Source organism: Oncorhynchus mykiss, chromosome 19 (assembly GCF_013265735.2).
Source record: "Oncorhynchus mykiss isolate Arlee chromosome 19, USDA_OmykA_1.1, whole genome shotgun sequence".
Classification (NCBI taxonomy): domain Eukaryota; kingdom Metazoa; phylum Chordata; class Actinopteri; order Salmoniformes; family Salmonidae; genus Oncorhynchus; species Oncorhynchus mykiss.
In genome coordinates this window covers 15,217,179-15,237,279 of record NC_048583.1, presented here as the reverse complement: position 1 = coordinate 15,237,279, position 20,101 = coordinate 15,217,179, and the positions used below count along the sequence as shown (strand labels likewise).

At 42.4% G+C, this 20,101-nt stretch overlaps 1 protein-coding gene across 1 annotated transcript; it reads left to right on the top strand.

Annotated features, from left to right (window-relative positions):
- The first annotated feature begins 892 nt into the window (after positions 1-892).
- LOC110497404 (sal-like protein 1) lies at positions 893-18,690 on the top strand. Its single transcript, XM_036953765.1, has 6 exons — positions 893-1,386; positions 2,826-2,956; positions 3,154-3,309; positions 14,322-14,483; positions 17,014-17,125; positions 17,310-18,690. Exons 1-6 carry the CDS (start codon positions 1,134-1,136, stop codon positions 18,257-18,259), a joined length of 1,764 nt encoding a protein of 587 aa, XP_036809660.1. The 5' UTR covers positions 893-1,133; the 3' UTR covers positions 18,260-18,690.
- The last annotated feature ends 1,411 nt before the right edge of the window (positions 18,691-20,101 follow it).

The following is a 20,101-nucleotide window of genomic DNA, read 5'->3' as shown; positions in this document are numbered from 1 at the left end:
TACCATCGGAGACGCAAATGCATGTGCTTTGAGGTTCGCAGACCTTGTGGTATCAGCGTGCATAATCTGCAGCATTAGTGGGTACTCACACTGCTTTCAGGGCAGGTCTACCGGTGACTAAGTTCATTTTCATAGCAGGTTAGGAGAATTTACGCAGCAGGTTAGGAGAGTTATGTTAAGGTTAAAACCTCTTAAGGATCCAACCTTTTTTTTCAATTTTCCTCTAAAATGACACCCAAATCTAACTGCCCGTAGCTCAGGACCTGAAGCAAGGATATGCATATTCTTGATACCATTTGAAAGGAAAAACGGAAGTTTGTGGAAATGTTAACTTAATGTAGGATAACATAACACATTAGATCTGATAAAAGATAATACAAAGAAAAAAACATGTTTTTTTTGTATTTTTTTGTACCATCATATTTGAAATGCAAGAGAAAGGCCATAATGTATTATTCCAGCCCAGGCACAATTTATATTTTGTTTTAGACTGATCCAATGAACCATTTCATATCTGTTCAAAATGTTGTATCAAGACTGCCCTAATAGCTACTGTAAATTGGACATTCCAGTTAGATTAACACAAATTTAAGCTTTCTGCCCATATCAGATGTCTATGTCCTGGGATTTTTTTTGTTACTTACAACCTCATGCTAATCACATTAGCCTACGTTAGCTCAACTGTCCCGTTGCGGGGGACACTGGTCGCACAGTTAAGGAAGGGGTTAGCTAAAATGCTCAAATTATCCTAGACCCTACTCGAAAATATCAACCAGGCCTGCCCTGAGAACAGTCTTGTTTTCCACTTATACAATTATGCGCTGAATGTTTCTCTTTTCTTGTGACCAATGTGCAGTCCCCACTCCGACCTGCAAAGGGCAGCAATACGCAACACAGCGTTAAGTCTGACGGAAATCCACACGAAGAAGAAGTAAACTGAAGTGAACAGTGACTGAACCATTTCCACGTTGGCGTTTTTATTGTTATTTAGACGTTTATTAACACCCTGGAACTCAACATATTACTAATTTAACTGCACAGCATCACATACTTACAAGGTAGTGTTTAATTCGAGTTGGAGACCGGACTTGGTTGATAAATGTTATTTAGGTGACGCTAGCTAGCTGCTAACAATGGCTAACTGTATGGTTTTTCACACTCAAATAGCCTCCATCATGGAGGTACTAGCAAATGCAGCCGTGGCAGACATCTGTAAACTCGTAGACGACGACTATGCAGTGTTCCGTTTGGAAATAACTCAAAGCCAGAAAGAAAACAGGGCATTGCGGAGGAAACTACAGCTACTGGAACTGAAGGTGGCACGGGAGCGCGCAGAAGGGACCAATAGTGTGAAGATCCTCGACCGATACAGAGGAATGCCAAGAGGTACAATTTGCAATAGGCGGGGACTGTCTCCCTGTTACCTAGAATTAGGCTCAGGGATAGATTTAGAACATGATTTTTTTATATTGTTATAGACACCAACCCCTTCGGCACACCATATGTTTTTGTAAACAAATCCGTGCACCAACACGTGTTAAGTTATGTGGAAGTAAAAGCCCCATTATAATAAAGCCATAATAACATTTGTGATGTGGCATAGGCTACAGTTTTCAGGATTACCACACATTTGTAAGCAGGGTCCTTTTAAAAACAAGCCTTTTTAAATACTAATTTCTACGCAATTCTACTTCATTTACATGCCAAAATACATGAACTAAATCGTTTTTGATATCACATAAATGAGTGGCTACACTGACAAACAAAGATAAATCTGGTCTTGAATTCGAACCAAAAAATTGCCCAGGCTCACCTAATGATGAAGAGGAAGCCATAGGCTACTACTCCCAGTGATGGCCGATGTGCTCCTCTTGGCAATAGCCTATCTCAAGATGAGCTACTTAGAAAAACAGTGCTACTGTTAGCAAGAAATTGGGAGCCACAGCCAACCATAGAAATATAATCATAGATGGCAGTTCCCATTCAAGTCATGGGTGGTTTAAATCCACTTGTTGAATCTATGCCAAGGTGCATTGAAGCCGTTCTGGCCGCTCGTGATGGCCCAACACCCTTTTTAAGACACTTTATGCTGGTGTTTCCTTTGTTTATGTGCTTGTGATCAAATGTAATCCTGTTGTTTTTTTTTTAGAAGCTATTGAGCCTCTGGTTAAATTATGCTCTCTGTTGTATTTTGAACATTGAGGGTGGGCTCCTGTGGTTGGATAAAAAATAAATCTATTTGCCTCTTGGGCCCAGTCCCTGACTCACACAATTGGCCAGTCACATTTCTTTATTATGCAGTTTATTTTATTAATCAGTTACCCAATCAAGGTGCCCCCCCCCCCCCATCTGATGATTAGCAGAGTGGCAGCAGCAGGCTGTCTACACTCATTGAGAGTGGGCCCCTGAATCCTCCTGTAGTTGACGGTTGCAGTAAAAAAACATTTTTGCTGTCTGTTGGTCCGCCACGGATCTGAGCCTAGGTGCTTCATCCTCAGTAAAGCCCCTGCATTAATCTGTCCCTGACTGGGGTTGTTCAGTTTTTGGATCGTATGCAATAATGCCCCAGATTACTTAGCTAGCTATCTTGCACAAAGACTTTATCATATTCTAATTAGATTCCTGATTTACTGAATTATCTATTATTTACTATGGAAAGAATAATGCAAGGAACATAATCAATCAATCTATAAATCGGATATCAAGAAGTTATGCAAAGTCATCCTGACCAATTCTAGACAGTGTTAAAACTGCCAATATTGTACAATATAGCATTCAGCATTGACAGTACCTAACCACCTCTTTTTCCCCAATCACTCTCTTAGGTGAAGGACATCTCACTGGAGGCCACAGGAGCTTTGTGAAGCCAACAGGACACAATACATGGAGAGATGACCAACCAATCACTGTTGGTGAGGGGAGTGGAACCTCAACCCAGCATGTTACCATGATAGAGGTTAGTGTAATAGTATTACATCAAAATGACAGTACATCAAATGTGTTTAGTTTTATTTCAGAAAGGCTCCTCAGCTATTCATATGATTACATGTACATCCTTATTTATCTGCCATAGGAGAGTTTGAGACTTCACTGTGACATTGTTATCCAATTTCAGTCATGTATCGGTAATAACCTCCGCTCTTCATGTGTCAGTCTGCAGATGCAGAGGCTGCAGGTCCTGGAGTCAAGCAGGATAGCCCTGGAGTAGAGGACCCACAACACAGTAGAGATATCCAGACTGGAGTGACTGGAGCACCCCCTGTAGCCACGGAGGTCACCACCGCCGTCGCCCGACGCAGCATCACGGAGGTCAGTGGAACGCCGAACGCCATCCTCAAGTCAGAGACAGACACTGAGACTTTAACTGTAACACACAAGCTCTTACACACAGCAACTGACCACAGATCAGACCCAGACAGACTGGGGCTTGGGATACTGGGCTGTCCTGCTCCAGACTCAGAGTACTTACCGGTATTTCACCAGAGCCAGAGGATGGTTCATTCCTGTGGGGATGGGGATGGTGACACATTAGACACGGGTGTTGATGATCTGTCTTGTTCTTACACTTCAGAGATGGACCCAGGCAACATATCCTTGGGTTTAGAGAGACAGACTGATCTGTCTAGAGGGGACTGGAACCGGTACAGTAGTAGTGTATACTCTGAAGGGTACCTAGATGAGAAAGGGGAGGTTATAGTCGTAGATGAGGTGACTGTGAAAGTGGAGGGCGACGCTCCTCCTACATGGAATGCAGATAGTCACCAAGGAGACAGACACTCACAGGGCAGAGATTTCTTACATTACAGAGAAAGCTTAGAGACAAATACAAATATTGTCACCCACTCCCCTTTACACAAGTTCAAGGATCGCGACCCAGTATCCACGACGATGGCGCCTTCCGATTCACTCGACCGTGTCCTTTTCGATCAGGTATTGAACTCAAACGACCAAAGAGCCAACGCTCGGGGAGGGGGAACAACATCAAGCAATAGTAAAGAGAAACGGTTCCTCTGCATGTTCTGTAACAAAGGCTTCAGCAGCCCCCAGAAGGTGAAGATCCACCAGAGGGTCCACACAGGGGAGAAACCCTTCAGCTGTACCCAGTGTCAAATGCGCTTTGCCCAGGCTGGTCACCTGAAGAGGCACCAGATGGTCCATACAGGGGAGAAACCCTACAACTGCCCCCAGTGTGAGAAGAGATTCTCCCGCCAGGAACAGCTGAAGATGCACCTGAAGGTCCACATGGGATAGAGGCTGTTCGCCTGTACTCGCTGATGGAAGAGATTCTCAGAGCGAAGCTACCTCAGGATACACCAGCAAAAAAACCATTCCACTCTTTAACATGGAAAGTAACCATTCCACTCAATAGCTTCTGACGTTTAGATCAAGCCCTGCAGTAAAGACGAAGATGCAATTTCATTGTTGTCATCAGAAAACATCCACATATACATTTGGAATAATGAGATTTAGACTAACAGTGTTGAGTATTCCTGGATAGAATATTTTATCCAGACTTTGTGTGATATATAAGCCTAAAAAGTCTGTTACATATTGTGTTTGTACTGTGTAGGCTATATGATGTTCACAAATGCCTGTTTCATTACTTATGTTCAAGTATTTTTTTCCCCAACATATTTTTAATGAGAAAATGTATGCAGTTTATCAAGTTCATGCAGATTTTTAGTTGAGACTAGTAATGTTTCAGCATGACAATGCCCCTGTGCATAAAGCGAGGGTCATACAGAAATGGCTTGTCAAGATCAGTGTGGAAGAATTTGACTGGCCTGCACAGAGCCCTGACCTCAACCCCATCGAACACCTTTGGGATTAATTGAAACGCCGGCTGCGAGCCAGGCCTAATCGCCCAACATCAGTGCCCGACCTCACTAATGCTCTTGTGGCTGAATGGAAGCAAGTCCCTTCAGAAATGTTCCATCATCTAGTGGAAAGCCTTCCCAGAAGACTGGAGGCTGTTATAGCAGGAAAGGGGGACCATATTAATGCCCATGATTTTGGAATGAGATGTTTGACGAACAGGTGCCACATATTTTTGGTGATGTAGTGTATTTAAGTAGAGCAAATTGATATATATAATCTTAAAATCAGCTAACTGTCAACAGTAGAACAAAGCTTAAAATGATGTTTGAGTGAAAATGAATGGTGAATTTTCTTCAGGACCATCAGTTGATTGACAGATGTAGGCCTACTGTAGAATGATAAACTTTCCTCCAGTGTGGATGCTGACCCACGTTTTACAGTTGGGCTATTGTCAACTGAGTTATGGTCTTTGGTGTGGATATTATTTTGTAAATCTGTCGAGATGCTTATGCATTTCAACCTACCCAAAGACGATTTAGTTGAGCCGAGACACTTTTCTCTGATGTGTAAATTATCAGACTATTCGTTTTACTTCTTGAAAACCATTGAAATAAATGCAACTCGTGAGGCTTGGAGCGGGAGCGAGCTGCTTAGACCACTGCGCTACGGCAGGTCACAATGCTCTAGTAAACACTTAGAATGTTATGGATACTCACTCCCCAGTAGGAGCAGTCCTCCATAGGATTGAATGGAATTCTACTGTATTTCAATAAAGGACAAAATGACATGTATTGAATATTTTTGTTGTTGTAGTAGGGACAGTAACATTAGTGATCTCAAAGTATACTTTAAGGAAAATGTCTTTACATATTCTTTTTTTTGTTTAGTGCACATAATATAATAACACATTTCGCATGAATGTGTCTGTAATTAAATACATGTGGAAAAAAAATGAATGTGGACATTAATAAATGCATTTATATAGCTTCCAAATTATTTTTTTTACAATCTGGTGGTGGAGTTCCAAGATGGAGGCACAGTAGCTTCATCACAGTGCCCCCAAACAGTCGTCTAGTGTACAGTGGGGAGAACAAGTATTTGATACACTGCCGATTTTGCAGGTTTTCCTACTTACAAAGCATGTAGAGGTCTGTCATTTTTATCATAGGTACTCTTCAACTGTGAAAAAATCCAGAAAATCACATTGTATGATTTTTAAGCAATTAATTAGCATTTTATTGCATGACATAAGTATTTGATACATCAGAAAAGCAGAACTTAATATTTGGTACAGAAACCTTTGTTTGCAATTACAGAGATGATACGTTTCCTGTAGTTCTTGACCATGTTTGCACACACTGCAGCAGGGATTTTGGCCCACTCCTCCATACAGACCCTTTCCAGATCCTTCAGGTTTCGGGGCTGTCGCTGGCAATACGGACTTTCAGCTCCCTCCAAAGATTTTCTATTGGGTTCAGGTCTGGAGACTGGCTAGGCCACTCCAGGACCATGAGATGCAACTCCTTAGTTGCCCTGGCTGTATGTCGTTGTCATGCTGGAAGACCAAGCCACGACCCATCTTCAATGCTCTTACTGAGGGAAGGAGGTTGTTGGCCAAGATCTCGCGATACATGGCCCCATCCATCCTCCCCTCAATACGGTGCAGTCATCCTGTCCCCTTTGCAGAAAAGCATCCCCAAAGAATAATGTTTCCACCTCCATGCTTCACGGTTGGGATGGTGTTCTTGGGGTTGTACTCATCCTTGTTCTTCCTCCAAACACGGCGAGTGGAGTTTAGACCAAAAAGCTATTTTTGTCTCATCAGACCACAACCTTCTCCCATTCCTCCTCTGGATCATCCAGATGGTCATTGGCAAACTTCAGACGGGCCTGGACATGCGCTGGCTTGAGCAGGGGGACCTTGCGTGGGCTGCAGGATTTTAATCCATGACGGTGTAGTGTGTTACTAATGGTTTTCTTTGAGACTGTGGTCCCAGCTCTCTTCAGGTCATTGACCAGGTCCTGCCGTGTAGTTCTGGGCTGATCCCTCACCTTCCTCATGATCATTGATTCCCCACGAGGTGAGATCTTGCATGGAGCCCCAGACCAAGGGTGATTGACCATCATCTTGAACTTCTTCCATTTTCCAATAATTGCTCCAACAGTTGTTGCCTTCTCACCAAGCTGCTTGCCTATTTTCCTGTAGCCCATTCCAGCCTTGTGCAGGTTTACAATTTTATCCCTGATGTCCTTACACAGCTCTCTGGTCTTGGCCATTGTGGAGAGGTTGGAGTCTGTTTGATTGAGTGTGTGGACAGGTGTCTTTTATACAGGTAACGAGTTCAAACAGGTGCAGTTAATACAGGTAATGAGTGGAGAACAGGAGGGCTTCTTAAAGAAAAACTAACAGGTCTGTGAGAGCCGTAATTCTTACTAGAGAGTTGCTAGAGCGCGATGGGACAAGGACATCCCAGCCAAACCCTCCACTAACCCGGACAATGCTGGGCCAATTGTGCGTCCCCTCATGAGCCTCCCGGTCGCGGCCGGCTGCTACACAGACCGGGATCGAACCGGATCTGTAGTGAACTCTCAAGCACTGCAGTACCTTAGACCTCTGCGCCACTCGGGAGGCCCCAAGATTCAACATCTGTAGTGTCAGTCAGTGTCAACGAAGTGCAATTGGTGCTCCCAGTTCAGGAGACCACCATGTTCAACAGCTAAAATTGTATTGGAGCTGTTCATGGCAAGTTGGGGAGAAAGATTTTTTTTAAATAAAGGGGTGGGAAAAAAAGGTCAAATGAATTAAAGGAATCGATCAGTGGTCTACAGCCGGAGCACGCTACTTAGACCGCTGTGCTACAGCAAGTCATGATGCTCTAACAAGCACTAAGAATGCTATGAATACTGATGAGACATAGGCATTTGTTTTAAACCCTCCCTAAACCACCGTAAAATTGTGTTTGAGCTGTCCATGGTGGGTTGGGAAGAAATATACAGTACCGGTCAAAAGTTTTAGACACACCTACACATTCAAGGGTTTTTCTTTTCTTTTTAACTATTTTCTACATTGTAGAATAATAGTGAAGAGATCACAACTCTGAAATAACATCTGGAATCATGTTGTAACCAAAAGAGAGTTAAACAATTCTTCAAAGTAGCCACCCTTGGTCTTGATGACAGCTTTGCACACACTTGGCATTCTCTCAGTGGGCTTCAGTCGCTTGCAGTAGGCCTACTAAGGGCGGAGGGGGTGAAAGACCAGCTGGTCGTACTTCAGGTATGCAATGTTGCCTCTCTTGTGCTGTTCAATGAGTCATGGCAGCTGATCCTTTCTTTTGAGGCGTACCTTTTCGGAGAAGTCTTCATTGATGAAGAACAGAGAAGAACTGAGCTCTTTGGCCATGCACACCAGTGGTGGGTTTGGCGTTAAAATGAAAATGCATAAGCAGATGAGAACCCCATGCCCACTGTAATATATGGTGGTAGATCTTTGATGTTATGGGGTAGTTTTGCTTCCACTGGTCCTGTGGCCCTTGTTAAGGTCAATGGTATCATGAACTTTACTCAGAACCAGGACATTTTAGCCAATAACCTGGTTGCCTTTGCCAGAAAGCTGATAGTTCAAATGGATCTTCCAGAAAGACAATAACCCAAAGCACACATCAACATCCACAAAGATTGACCACAGAATCTCCAAACTCTCCAAACTCAAATCCCATCAGATACCTGTGGTTTGAATTGAAGCACAAAAGAAGGATGTCAAGGATCTGGAAAGATTCTGTACGGAGGAATGGTCTAAGATCATTCCCAATGTGTTCTCCAATCTCATAAAACGTTTTAGAAAAAGTCTCAGTACCGTTATCCTCGCAATGTGAGGTATTGAAGACGGGGATGTCAATCATTTGACCCCTATATTTTGAGCAATTGTATTAGTATAAAATAACATACACTTCCTATTTTTTGCATACAATATAGCTCAGTAAATTAATTATGTACTGTATTTGTTTATAGTCATTTTTGCTCATTTTTATCAATGTGTCAATAATTTCGTACACCACTGTGTCTTCCCTCAGATGCATTATGATGCAACAAGCGCAAAACATTTGAACAGAAATGACAATTATGACAATAACTGTTTCCATTTGTGTGACAAATAATCGTTACCCCAAATTCCATAATAGTCAGCCCTGCGTGCAACCATTGGTCGATGCTTGCAACGTCTGAGCAGGGGAGCTCGACCATGATGTGGTTAGCTGATACGTCAAATGCCTATCCAGGTGTTGTAAGGTATCAGCAACCTATGAGCAGAGAAACGCACCCATTGAGATACATCGATTTCTGTCATACCTTGTCCAGAGACTGGTTTCCTTGCCCTGTAAGCAATGTTTAATTGTGTAATTTGGGTGAACTATCCCTTTAAACCTAACCTATGACCTGACTCATCACTTTATGTATTACTGCCCTATAGTGGCAAGAAGTGGCATAAAAAAATAACTATAAAACTTCAACTAAATAAAAACTAGTAAATCAGATCTGAAAAACAATTTCAAATAAAAATCTTAAAATGAATAGAAATATAAAGTAATATAAAACCCACAAACTATAACATTGGTAGGAAGACAATTTATTTATTTAAGGGGATTTATTTAAGATGCTCTTTCAAGTGGTAGGGTTTCAGACGTTTTTGAAAGATGAGCATGGACTGGTACCACCATTGGGGTGTCAGGACAGAGAAGAGCTTTGACTGGGCTGAGCGGGATCTGATCCCCCATAGTGGTGGGATGGCCAAGAGACCAGTGGCAGAACGGAGTCCTCAGGTGGGGTGTAGGGTTTGAGCACAGTCTGAAGGTAGGGAGGGGCACTTCCCCTTGCTGCTATGTAGGCAATCACCATGGACATGTCGTGGATGGGAGCTTCGACTGGAAGCCAGTGGATTGTGCGGAGGAGCGGGGCGACATGGGGGTCATTCCACCTCAAAAAGCACAAGATAGAGGATTTCGACACCCACCATCTCAGATTGTTCTGAAAGCGTTTCTGTTGGATACAGATAATATTAGCTTTCCTGCAACATTATTTTGTTGAAATACAATTAGATCTCTGAGAAATTCAACTAATTGATTGCACCCCAACAATGAGTATCTAGTATCAGTTCTCTGTCTGACAAGTAGCATGTGTCATGACTGTCCTGCTCGGCTCAGGTTACCAACGACCACAATCCTGCAGAGAGATTTCATCCCCAGCAGAGGAGAAGGGATCTCAAGGGATAGGAGGATGTGGGGGTTTTATGACCCCTCACGCCCATGGTAAATCTTGGGCCACAGACAAATTCCTATGGAGAACCAGCCTCAGAACATTAAACATTAAATAAAGGGACTTTGGAACAATGGTTTCCGTCAGTCACAATGGTGGTCATGACGATAGATGGAATATGAAAATGTATGTCATTTTTGTTTCGTTATTAAAGGTTCATAGATGACGTTATTACGAAAACATTGTAACCTTAAGAGTTTTCCTATTATATGTTTGATGTTTATACATTGTACGTTGTATGGAAAATGTCCAAATCAAAGAGAATGTTTTGGTAAAGATGAAATGTGAAGTCGGTTGTCTAAAATTGGATTTGAGTAAACTCTAGACCTCTTAAGACCAAGAGAAATGCCCTAAATGAGGTTACGCCCACTTCTGACCCGAGGGTATAAAACCTGTGAGTGAAGCATTAACAGATTAACAGACTAAGTGACCCAAGCTGCAGCCGAGGCCTAAAAAAGTAAACGAACCCAAAACTCAACCCAAGGTTGAAGACAGAAACCTTTTTCTACCCAAGCTACGGATGAGTAGCTGTGTCTAAGCGGGTGAATTCAAGCCAGACCACCTAGCCTCCACTCTCCATTGAATCGTGATATCTACACTGTTTCATTCCTATGCTGTGAGCTCTGAGCTACAGAGCTGTATTTCCTCATAAGACCCCTTCCAGAGCAAGGGCTAGGAAACAGACCACTAAGCCAAAAGGACACTGACAACGTGAGGACAACCAGAGAGTTGCGCCAGAGAAGTGCGTCATTGACCAGCCTAAACGGTCCAAGCGGACCTTCCCATCTGAGACCTCCCACGTAATTACATCATTATATTTTGACCCATAAAGGCGGCAGTTTGGGGCAAGGTTTAAAATAAGCATAGCTGACAAATTCACCCAAATATATGTCTCTCGTGTACTTTCTCCTTTTCTCTCTCTTTTAAATCCCCATTTTGGGTAACGCGCCATAGTGTGTTGGCCTGTTATACTAAGTTCTAATCAATAGCCTAGAATGTGTTTTTGTGTATGTGTATCTTTTATCATCATTTTAGCTTTTTAGTAAATAAATACTCAACTAAGATTAGTGTGGTACGAACTCATTGGTGAGACCCGGGTCTGTGCAGATTCCCGGATTATGCGGCGTTCAGAATGAGACTGTAGAGGAAACTGATTAATTAGCGACTGTTGTAAAATCGATATTCTGATATTCTTTGATTTAATTTGGGAAATAGAAACTCAATAAAACTAATTTTCCCATGGTGCCCCAGGTTAATGAGTTACTAATTGCTTGATTCAGTTAATCACAATTAGAAACCTTTAATAATTTGTTGCGCAACAGTCGTCACATTAACTAATACAATGTCACGACACATGGTTGGAGCTGCGGCTTGGAGTATTGTTTCATTGTCCTATGTAATCTCAGTGAATTGTTATTTTTTGGGGGGGGGGTCTTTTTTATCATCTAATAGCAGGAACAGCACAATCTAGTGGTCAGGACCTAGTAATATCAGGATGTAGAATGGGACATAAACAACTAAAATTACTAATTTCCCTGAACAGGGAAAAAAACATACATTTCAAAAATAATACATTACATAGGATGAAGAAACCATACTCTAAGCCGCAGCTCCATACTACATGTCAGATAGAGAACTGATACTATATACTCATTGTTGGGGTGGGATTGGTGTGGAGTATGGGTGGCTTTTGACCAGTACATTTCTTCATGTCTTACTCATTGTTAGAAATGTTTTTGTCCCAAATCAAATGATAGGTACTGTATTTATTGAATTTTATATGAATCCTATAAATTAAAATGGGCAATTTGGGTGCAATCAATTAGCTTAAATTCTCGGGATTCAATTATATTTCAACAAAATAATGTTGCAGGAATGCTAATCTTGATTCTAACTACAGAAATGATGGTGGGTGTCATGGCTTGCAGAAATGACATAGAACAACCCATGGGAGAACTTGGGAAGGTTGAACACCTGGCGGGCTGCGGCATTCTAGATAAATTGCAGAGGTTTGATGGCACAAACAGGGAGCCCAGCCAACAGAGTTGCAATAGTCTAGATGGGAGACAAGAGCCTGGATTAGGAACGGTTGTACTCTACTGATGTTGTAAAGCATGAACCGGCAGGAGAGAGTCACTGATTTGATGTTTGCAGAGAATGACAGGGTGTTGTCCAGGGTCACGCCAAGGTTCTTTGCACTGTGGAGTTGTCAACCATGATGGAGAGGTCTTGGAGTGGGCAGGCCTTCCCCGGGAGGAAGAGCAGCTTCGTCTTGTTGAGCTTGAGTTGATGGACCGACATCCCAGCAGAGATGTCTGCAAGTTACACAGAGATACACGTGTATGTGTGGTTTTCATATGGTGTATTACACACACTAACAAACACCTAATGTTCACGTCAAAATAGTTTAGTCGGGTATGTCTGATGATGACTTTTGACTTATCATATCTAACTCATGTTTACCAACATCATATTTATGTCCACCATGATGGGTTTCACAACAAAGTAATTATGTGACTACAGTATAGGACTCAAACGTAGTGGGGATGGGTAAACACTCCATGTTGAAAGTGTGTTTATCTCTGTGTGTGTGTGTGTGTGTGTACATACAGTGGGGCAAAAAAGTATTTAGTCAGCCACCAATTTTCATCATAGGTACACTTCAACTATGACAGACAAAAATCACATTGTAGTATTTTTTATGAATTTATTTGCAAATTATGGTGGAAAATAAGTATTTGGTCACCTACCAACAAGCAAGATTTCTGGCTCTCACAGACCTTCTTCTTTGAGGCTCCTCTGTCCTCCACTCGTTACCTGTATTAATGGCACCTGTTTGAACTTGTTATCAGTATAAAAGACACCTGTCCACAACCTCAAACAGTCACACTCCAAACTCCACTATGGCCAAGACCAAAGAGCTGTCAAAGGACACCAGAAACAAAATTGTAGATCTGCAACAGGCTGGGAAGACTGAATCTGCAATAGGTAAGCAGCTTGGTTTGAGGAAATCAACTGTGGGAGCAATTATTAGGAAATGGAAGACATATAAGACCACTGATAATCTCCCTCTATCTGGGGCTCCACGCAAGATCTCACCCCGTGGGGTCAAAATGATCACAAGAACAGTGAGCAAAAATCCCAGAACCACACGGGGGGACCTAGTGAATGACCTGCAGAGAGCTGGGACCAAAGTAACAAAGCCTACCATCAGTAACACACTACGCCGCCAGGGACTCAAATCCTGCAGTGCCAGACGTGTCCCCCTGCTTAAGCCAGTACATGTCCAGGCCTGTCTGAAGTTTGCTAGAGAGCATTTGGATGATCCAGAAGAAGATTAGGAGAATGTCATATAGTCAGATGAAACCAAAATATAACTTTTTGGTTAAAACTCAACTCGTCATGTTTGGAGGACAAAGAATGCTGAGTTGCATCCAAAGAACACCATACCTACTGTGAAGCATGGGGGTGGAAACATAATGCTTTGGAGCTGTTTTTCTGCAATGGGACCAGGACGACTGATCCGTGTAAAGGAAAGAATGAATGGGGCCATGTATCGTGAGATTTTGAGTGAAAACCACCTTCCATCAGCAAGGGCATTGAAGATGAAATGTGGCTGGGTCTTTCAGCATGACAATGATCCCAAACACACCGCCCGGGCAACGAAGGAGTGGCTTCGTAAGAAGCATTTCAAGGTCCTGGAGTGGTCTAGCTAGTCTCCAGATCTCAACCCGATAGAAAATCTTTGGAGGGAGTTGAAAGTTTTTGTTGCCCAGCAACAGCCCCAAAACATCACTGCTCTAGAGGAGATCTGCATGGAGGAATGGGCCATATATACCAGCAACAGTGTGTGAAAACCTTGTGAAGACTTACAGAAAACGTTTGACCTCTGTCCTTGCCAACAAGGGTATATAACAAAGTATTGAGATAAACTTTTGTTATTGACCAAATACTTATTTTCCACCATAATTTGCAAATAAATTCATTAAAAATCCTACAATGTGATTTTCTGGATTTTTTTTCTCTCATTTTGTCTGTCATAGTTGAAGTGTACCTATGATGAAAATTACAGGCCTCTCTCATCTTTTTAAGTGGGAGAACTTTCACAATTGGTGGCTGACTAAATACTTTTTTGCCCCACTCTACCTGAGGGAGTGTATGTCTGTGTAATCTGTATCACCTCTCACTTCCAGGAGGATGGTCCAGAGGTGCTGCTGGTGAAGGAGGAGAGGTGTGAGGAGGGTCTGGCGAACGCTGAGGGGCCCATGGACATGGAGGACAACCAGACTACAACTCCTCCTGAACCCACAGAGGAACCAGCTGAGCAGCACAGGACCACATACAGTCTCACTGAGGTGAGCCCACTGTAAACTACTGGCTGAATGGTATTAGGTAGGGGCGTATTCCAATAAGCCTCTTAGAGTAGAAAATCGGTTGTAAGTGCTGAGAATAGAGAGATTTCACTCCAATTCTAATGGGTCAAAATATGAGCTATGCATGAAGCCGCTTTAGTCATAAGAGTCACACCTGGTTGACAGATATTTAGGAGACCTCTTGAGCTGTCCTAACCAGTTAAGAGTTACCAGCAGGTGTATTGATAATAGTAAAATACAGTGAGTCAGTGGTTCCTGAGCCACACGCAATTGCTTTGAAGTTGTAAGCTGACACATGGAATTGTTTTAAGAAGGTCATACCATGGATCATTTAACTATTTGATTTAGAATTTTAGGACCCCTTCTTAGGTATCAAACAAATGTTTAAAAAACATAAATCAGATAAATATAGAAATGATTCTTTACTACTATAGCCCATATAAATTGATTAACACATTCCTGAAAGGCAAAAAATGTAATCACACGGAATAAGGTTTTGAAGTGTCTGTCCTATATCTAGGAGATATAAGAAAGCTCAGGAAATATATATATGTTTTTGACAAATATTTAACCCCTTATTTTTTTTGGCACAAAACTACCTCTGTACTTCCGTTCATTTATATGGATTACCTTTAGAACAGTCCTGCGACAAGCGCATGCGATGGATTGAGCCGCTGATATCTCTGGCTTAAATTGACAGATGTTACTTAGATTGACGCATTGGTGCTCCAATACTCTCTAGGGCAGGAATGGGCGACTTTAATGGGGGTGAACTCATCATGAGGGGCTGCAGTGGCTCATGGGTCCCACATAAACACCCCCACCACCACCTTGCGAGCAAAACATTTTAAAATGTTGTTGTTTTAAAGCAAGTTTCCTGCAATTCTACACATTTTGCCATAGGGTGGTGGCAAATGTTTGCAGTTTTTAATATGATAACTGAAGATCAATGGGCCCCACCCGGTCGGTAATTCGACCTTGCTTACTACAAGTTTAGATAGTTGGCCTCTAGACTAATTTATCAATCTAAAAATGTTTAGCTGACATGGGTTAATTGAGTGACGACAGAGGCACAACTACATTTCGAAATTGCTCCTTGTGTATTCTATTATTCTAACTCTCAACAGTATGTTGAGACCCCGACTGAGTCCCTTCATTGCAGATAGATTGTGGGTTCTATCAATGTAATTGTCTGCATTATTTCCAATCCCCCATATTTTTGTTTAATTTTTTTTTTTTATTAAAAAATATTTTTTTATTTGACCCTAATCCTATCACCCCTCCCCTAATTTGAGTAAACTAATGGACAAGAACACTTAGGCCCAATATGTTTGCATGTGTAACAGTATAACTTTAGACCGTCCCCTCGCCCATACCCAGGCGCGAACCAGGGACCCTCTGCACATATCAACAACAGTCACCCTCGAAGCATCGTTACCTATCGCTCCACAAAAGCTGCGGCCCTTACAGAGCAAGGGGAACTACTACTTCAAGGTCTCAGAGCAAGTGACGTCACCAATTGAAACGCTATTTAGTGCGCACCACCGCTAACTAAGCTAGCGTTTCACATCCGTTACACATGCCTAACCTTTTCTTTACAAATTCTGATAGTTGTTGAAAGTGGAATTTCTACAATATTACCGTTGCGTCAAGACACTCGTCACTCCCGTTTTAACAACTCTAAATCCCTTTGGCACAGTAGCCTTAGGCATCAAGTCACCTGCTGCTGATAATGTTGCATACAACGTTGCATATAATGTTTGAAAGGTTTATCATTTTCATCGAACACAATCAAAGTTAACATAATGCCCTAAATGCCTTCAAATGTCCAATTTAGGCTTTTTTTAACAACATTTTGCGCTCTAAAGGAATTACTTGAAATAACATGTACAGTAGGTAATTAAATAATCCAAAGAAATAATCAGGGTTTGGGTCAATTCCAGTCCTCTTCAATGCTTTTCAATGAGAAAAATGTGGAATTGGAATTTGGTTTACTTTCTGAATTGACTGTTATTCATTAGCCTTGTGGTTATCAGTATTTGGGCATTTCATGTGAAATAGGGCTGACAAAGGGAAGGGGCCCTCCACAGAAACATAATATAGTCCTTCTCTAGGTTAAGATGATATAGCAACATCAACACATTCTTCTACCACCTCGAAAGTAATTGCATGTGGCACAGGAACCACTGACTCGCTGCGTTGTCCTATTATCAAGACAGCTGCTGGTAACTCTTAACTGGCTAGGACAGCTCATGAGGTCTCTTAAATATGTGTCGACTAGGTGGGACTCTTATGACTATAGAGGCTTAATGCATAGCTTCTATTTTGACCCATGAGTGTATGAGTAAAATGTATCTATTCTCAGCACGTCAAGTAATCAAATCAACTTTGCATGGTATAAAGTTAACTAACATGTTTGCGTAGTACTCTTAGCAATCCCTCATTGCCCAATCAGGAGATGCTCATATCAGATTTCTTGATCGAACATCTTCTCACTCTGTATCTCTTACAGTCAGTAGACATGGAGGATGGGAAGCCTGATCTGCTACTAGTCAAAGAGGAGACAATAGAAGACGAACCAGAGAGCATTGATCTGCTGAGTGGACTAAAGATGGGGGAGCAAGGTAAGGGAGAAATACATATAGCCTACATACAGTAATAGATCTTCAATGGGAATAGTGATGCATCTGGCTATCAACACAACGTATGTTTACATACAAAAACTACACATTGTAATGTATGAACTTGACCAGGTAATTGACCCCCCAAAATATTTTTTAAAGTCTATTTTGTAACCTCTTCCTATAGGTGGTTGGCAGGAGGCTAACAGAGGAGACTGGGTGGCCATCTTGGATTCCCAGACCCAGACGGGTGCAGCCAAGGGCTCACGGGACAACATCACGGAGCAGGCCAGGACCAGACACGACATAGTGGAGGTCAGTGGATGGGACAGCGACCTCAACTCTGGGCTGGGGAACAACACTGTTAACCACAAACAGACAGTGGAAGACAAAACAACATCTGAACTTAGTCTCCATGACAACAGAATGGTTGAGACCAGGGTGAGGCGTAGATTTGGTCTGCAGGGGCGAGGAGTTGTCTTTATGGGAACAGTTACAGACTCGGCTAGCAATGCTCCATCCTGCTCCTATAGTTGTGATTCAGACAGACTGGTGGGGCCTCAGGTTAACCCACTAACAGATGCTGCCTTCAGCCTGCCTTCTATAGGATCTGTCAACTGGAACATGGTCCCTGCGACAACACAGACACGCCCTGGCCTTCATCCTCCTCACACTCTCCTAATGTCAAACCAAACCTCAGACAATGCCAGTGCCTCAACACTAAATAGCTACACAAGCCCATTGACAAATGACAGTAGTAGTGACGCTATCAGTAGATCTGGTGGCAAAGAGAAGCGCTTCCCGTGTTCATTCTGTGGGAAAGCCTTCAGTTTCCGCAAACAGGTGGAGATCCACAAGAGGATGCACACAGGGGAGAAACCTTTCGGCTGCCAACTGTGCCAGGCCAGTTTTTCACAATCATCCAGCCTGAAGAGGCACCAGAGAGTCCACACAGGGGAGAAACCCTTCAGCTGTACCCAGTGTGAGAAGAGGTTCTCCCACCAGCACCATCTGAAGGTGCACCTGAAGATCCACACGGAGGAGAGGCCATTTGCCTGTACGCACTGCGGGAAGAGGTTCTCCGAGAGGAGATACCTCAGGATACACCAGCAGCAAATGCACACAGCCCATGTATAGAGTATAGTGACATGTGATGTAGTACTAGTTTGTTTGTACTTAATTCTGTTGGTTTTGGATGTAGTAGGGAGCTGGATGAGGTGAACTGAGGAAAGAATGAGTATGTTGAGTAGATATGCTGGTGGTTGGTGTGATGGTGTCTGTAAAAATGTTTCACTGATTAAGACTACCAACTTTTTTCCAGTTGTTTGATGATAATGTTTTATAATGAGAAAATTATTGGGCCTTAAGTTTACTTGACATGAAGTCGTGAAGCTGTGTGTAATGTTGAACCTTTTCCAAAGTATTCTAAAATTCATTTGAACAAAACAAGGGTACCAGATTTACAGAAAAGGTTGTGTTACCATAGTGAGAAAAGTTATTGTACATGTCACGTATCGTTTTGTACAATAAAAGTACTGTACTTCACGTTATGTGAGTGTTTGACCATTTGACTGTGTGCTGACTGACTCTGTATTTTTTTTTGTCATTGCAGGGACTGAGTTTTCCTTATCTCAGTCAAACCAAAACATTATACTTAATTCTTAAATTGACACTTTTGTATATTTTTTATAATAAACTCCAATAGCTTCATATTGTTAGGTTCTTGAATCACAGTGTTAGAGATGGGCTTGACTATGGTTTTAAAATATCATGTTTGTGTGTACAGCAAAGAATTTCTTATATAAAGCTTTATACTTTTCTGTACAATATGTGTTTACAGTCTGCAGTCCATGAGGACCTGCTGATATCTGGTGTTGCTTGCGGGAGAGACTGAGCCTCTGAAGTGGCTGGTCAAAATCCCTGGCCCTTGATCAGAAGCCTTCGCTTTTCCTTCCCGAGTCAGAACAAGGACACAACCACGATTGACAGAGACTCCACCACCACACGGAACACAACCAGTGGACAGGTGGACTGAACAACCTCAGTCCTGGTGGTCATCAGAGAGACAGAAGCTCCAGTCTAGTCTGCAGCCCAGAACATTATCTTCACAGTCTCAGTGCATGGTTACCCCACAAATACAGACAGGGTCAGGTTGAGCGTTCACCATGAGAGGTACCTAGCCTATAACACGGCACACAATCCCAACAACACCCAAACTATGGCTAGAGGTCAAGGAGGGAGGTCAAATACTAACCACCTGAGGGTGGGTGGTGGCTGCTGCTACCTCTGGTGTCATTGGGTCATAACGTGGGAGGCCGAGCATTTGGACAGATACTGTCAACCTGTACGCCTGCCCTAAGTGTGGGAAGCGCTTTGCTGAGGCAAACTATGTGAAGAGGCACCAGACCGTTCACACCAATGAGAAGCCCTTCAAGTGCAAACTATGTTACAAGAGCTTCTCCTTCCTGACTAACCTTACAAGACACAGGAGTGTCCACAACGGGGAGAAATTGTGGCAGTGTGGCTTGAGATGTACACAGTGGATATCTGGGAACTATTCTTTAGCGCTGACATATTATAGTTATCATGTGAAGTGTCTTAGGGTAAGGGGGTAATTAACCACATACCCCTCATTAACCCTTTGTTAACTTATCATTTGAAACAGTCTTGAAACATGTTTTTAGAGAGACAGTGAACCTAAGCTAGAACAAGTATAGTTGAATATTTACTTTACTGAGGTGATGTAAATGGAATAGTAATTTGATTATTTTCTACTTTATTCTTGCTAACACACTGTTCTTTCTAAACAAGCCTGCTCTGAGCTTGAAATATACTGATGAATAGGTTTGATGTGTAATGTAATAAGCGGCACCTTATTTCAAAGAACTGCGCGCAGACCTGTTTATTTAACCACACCCTTTGCGCTGCTATGAGGTAAACCAACAAGATCACTGAAGAAAGCCGTTGGTGAGACGCTGG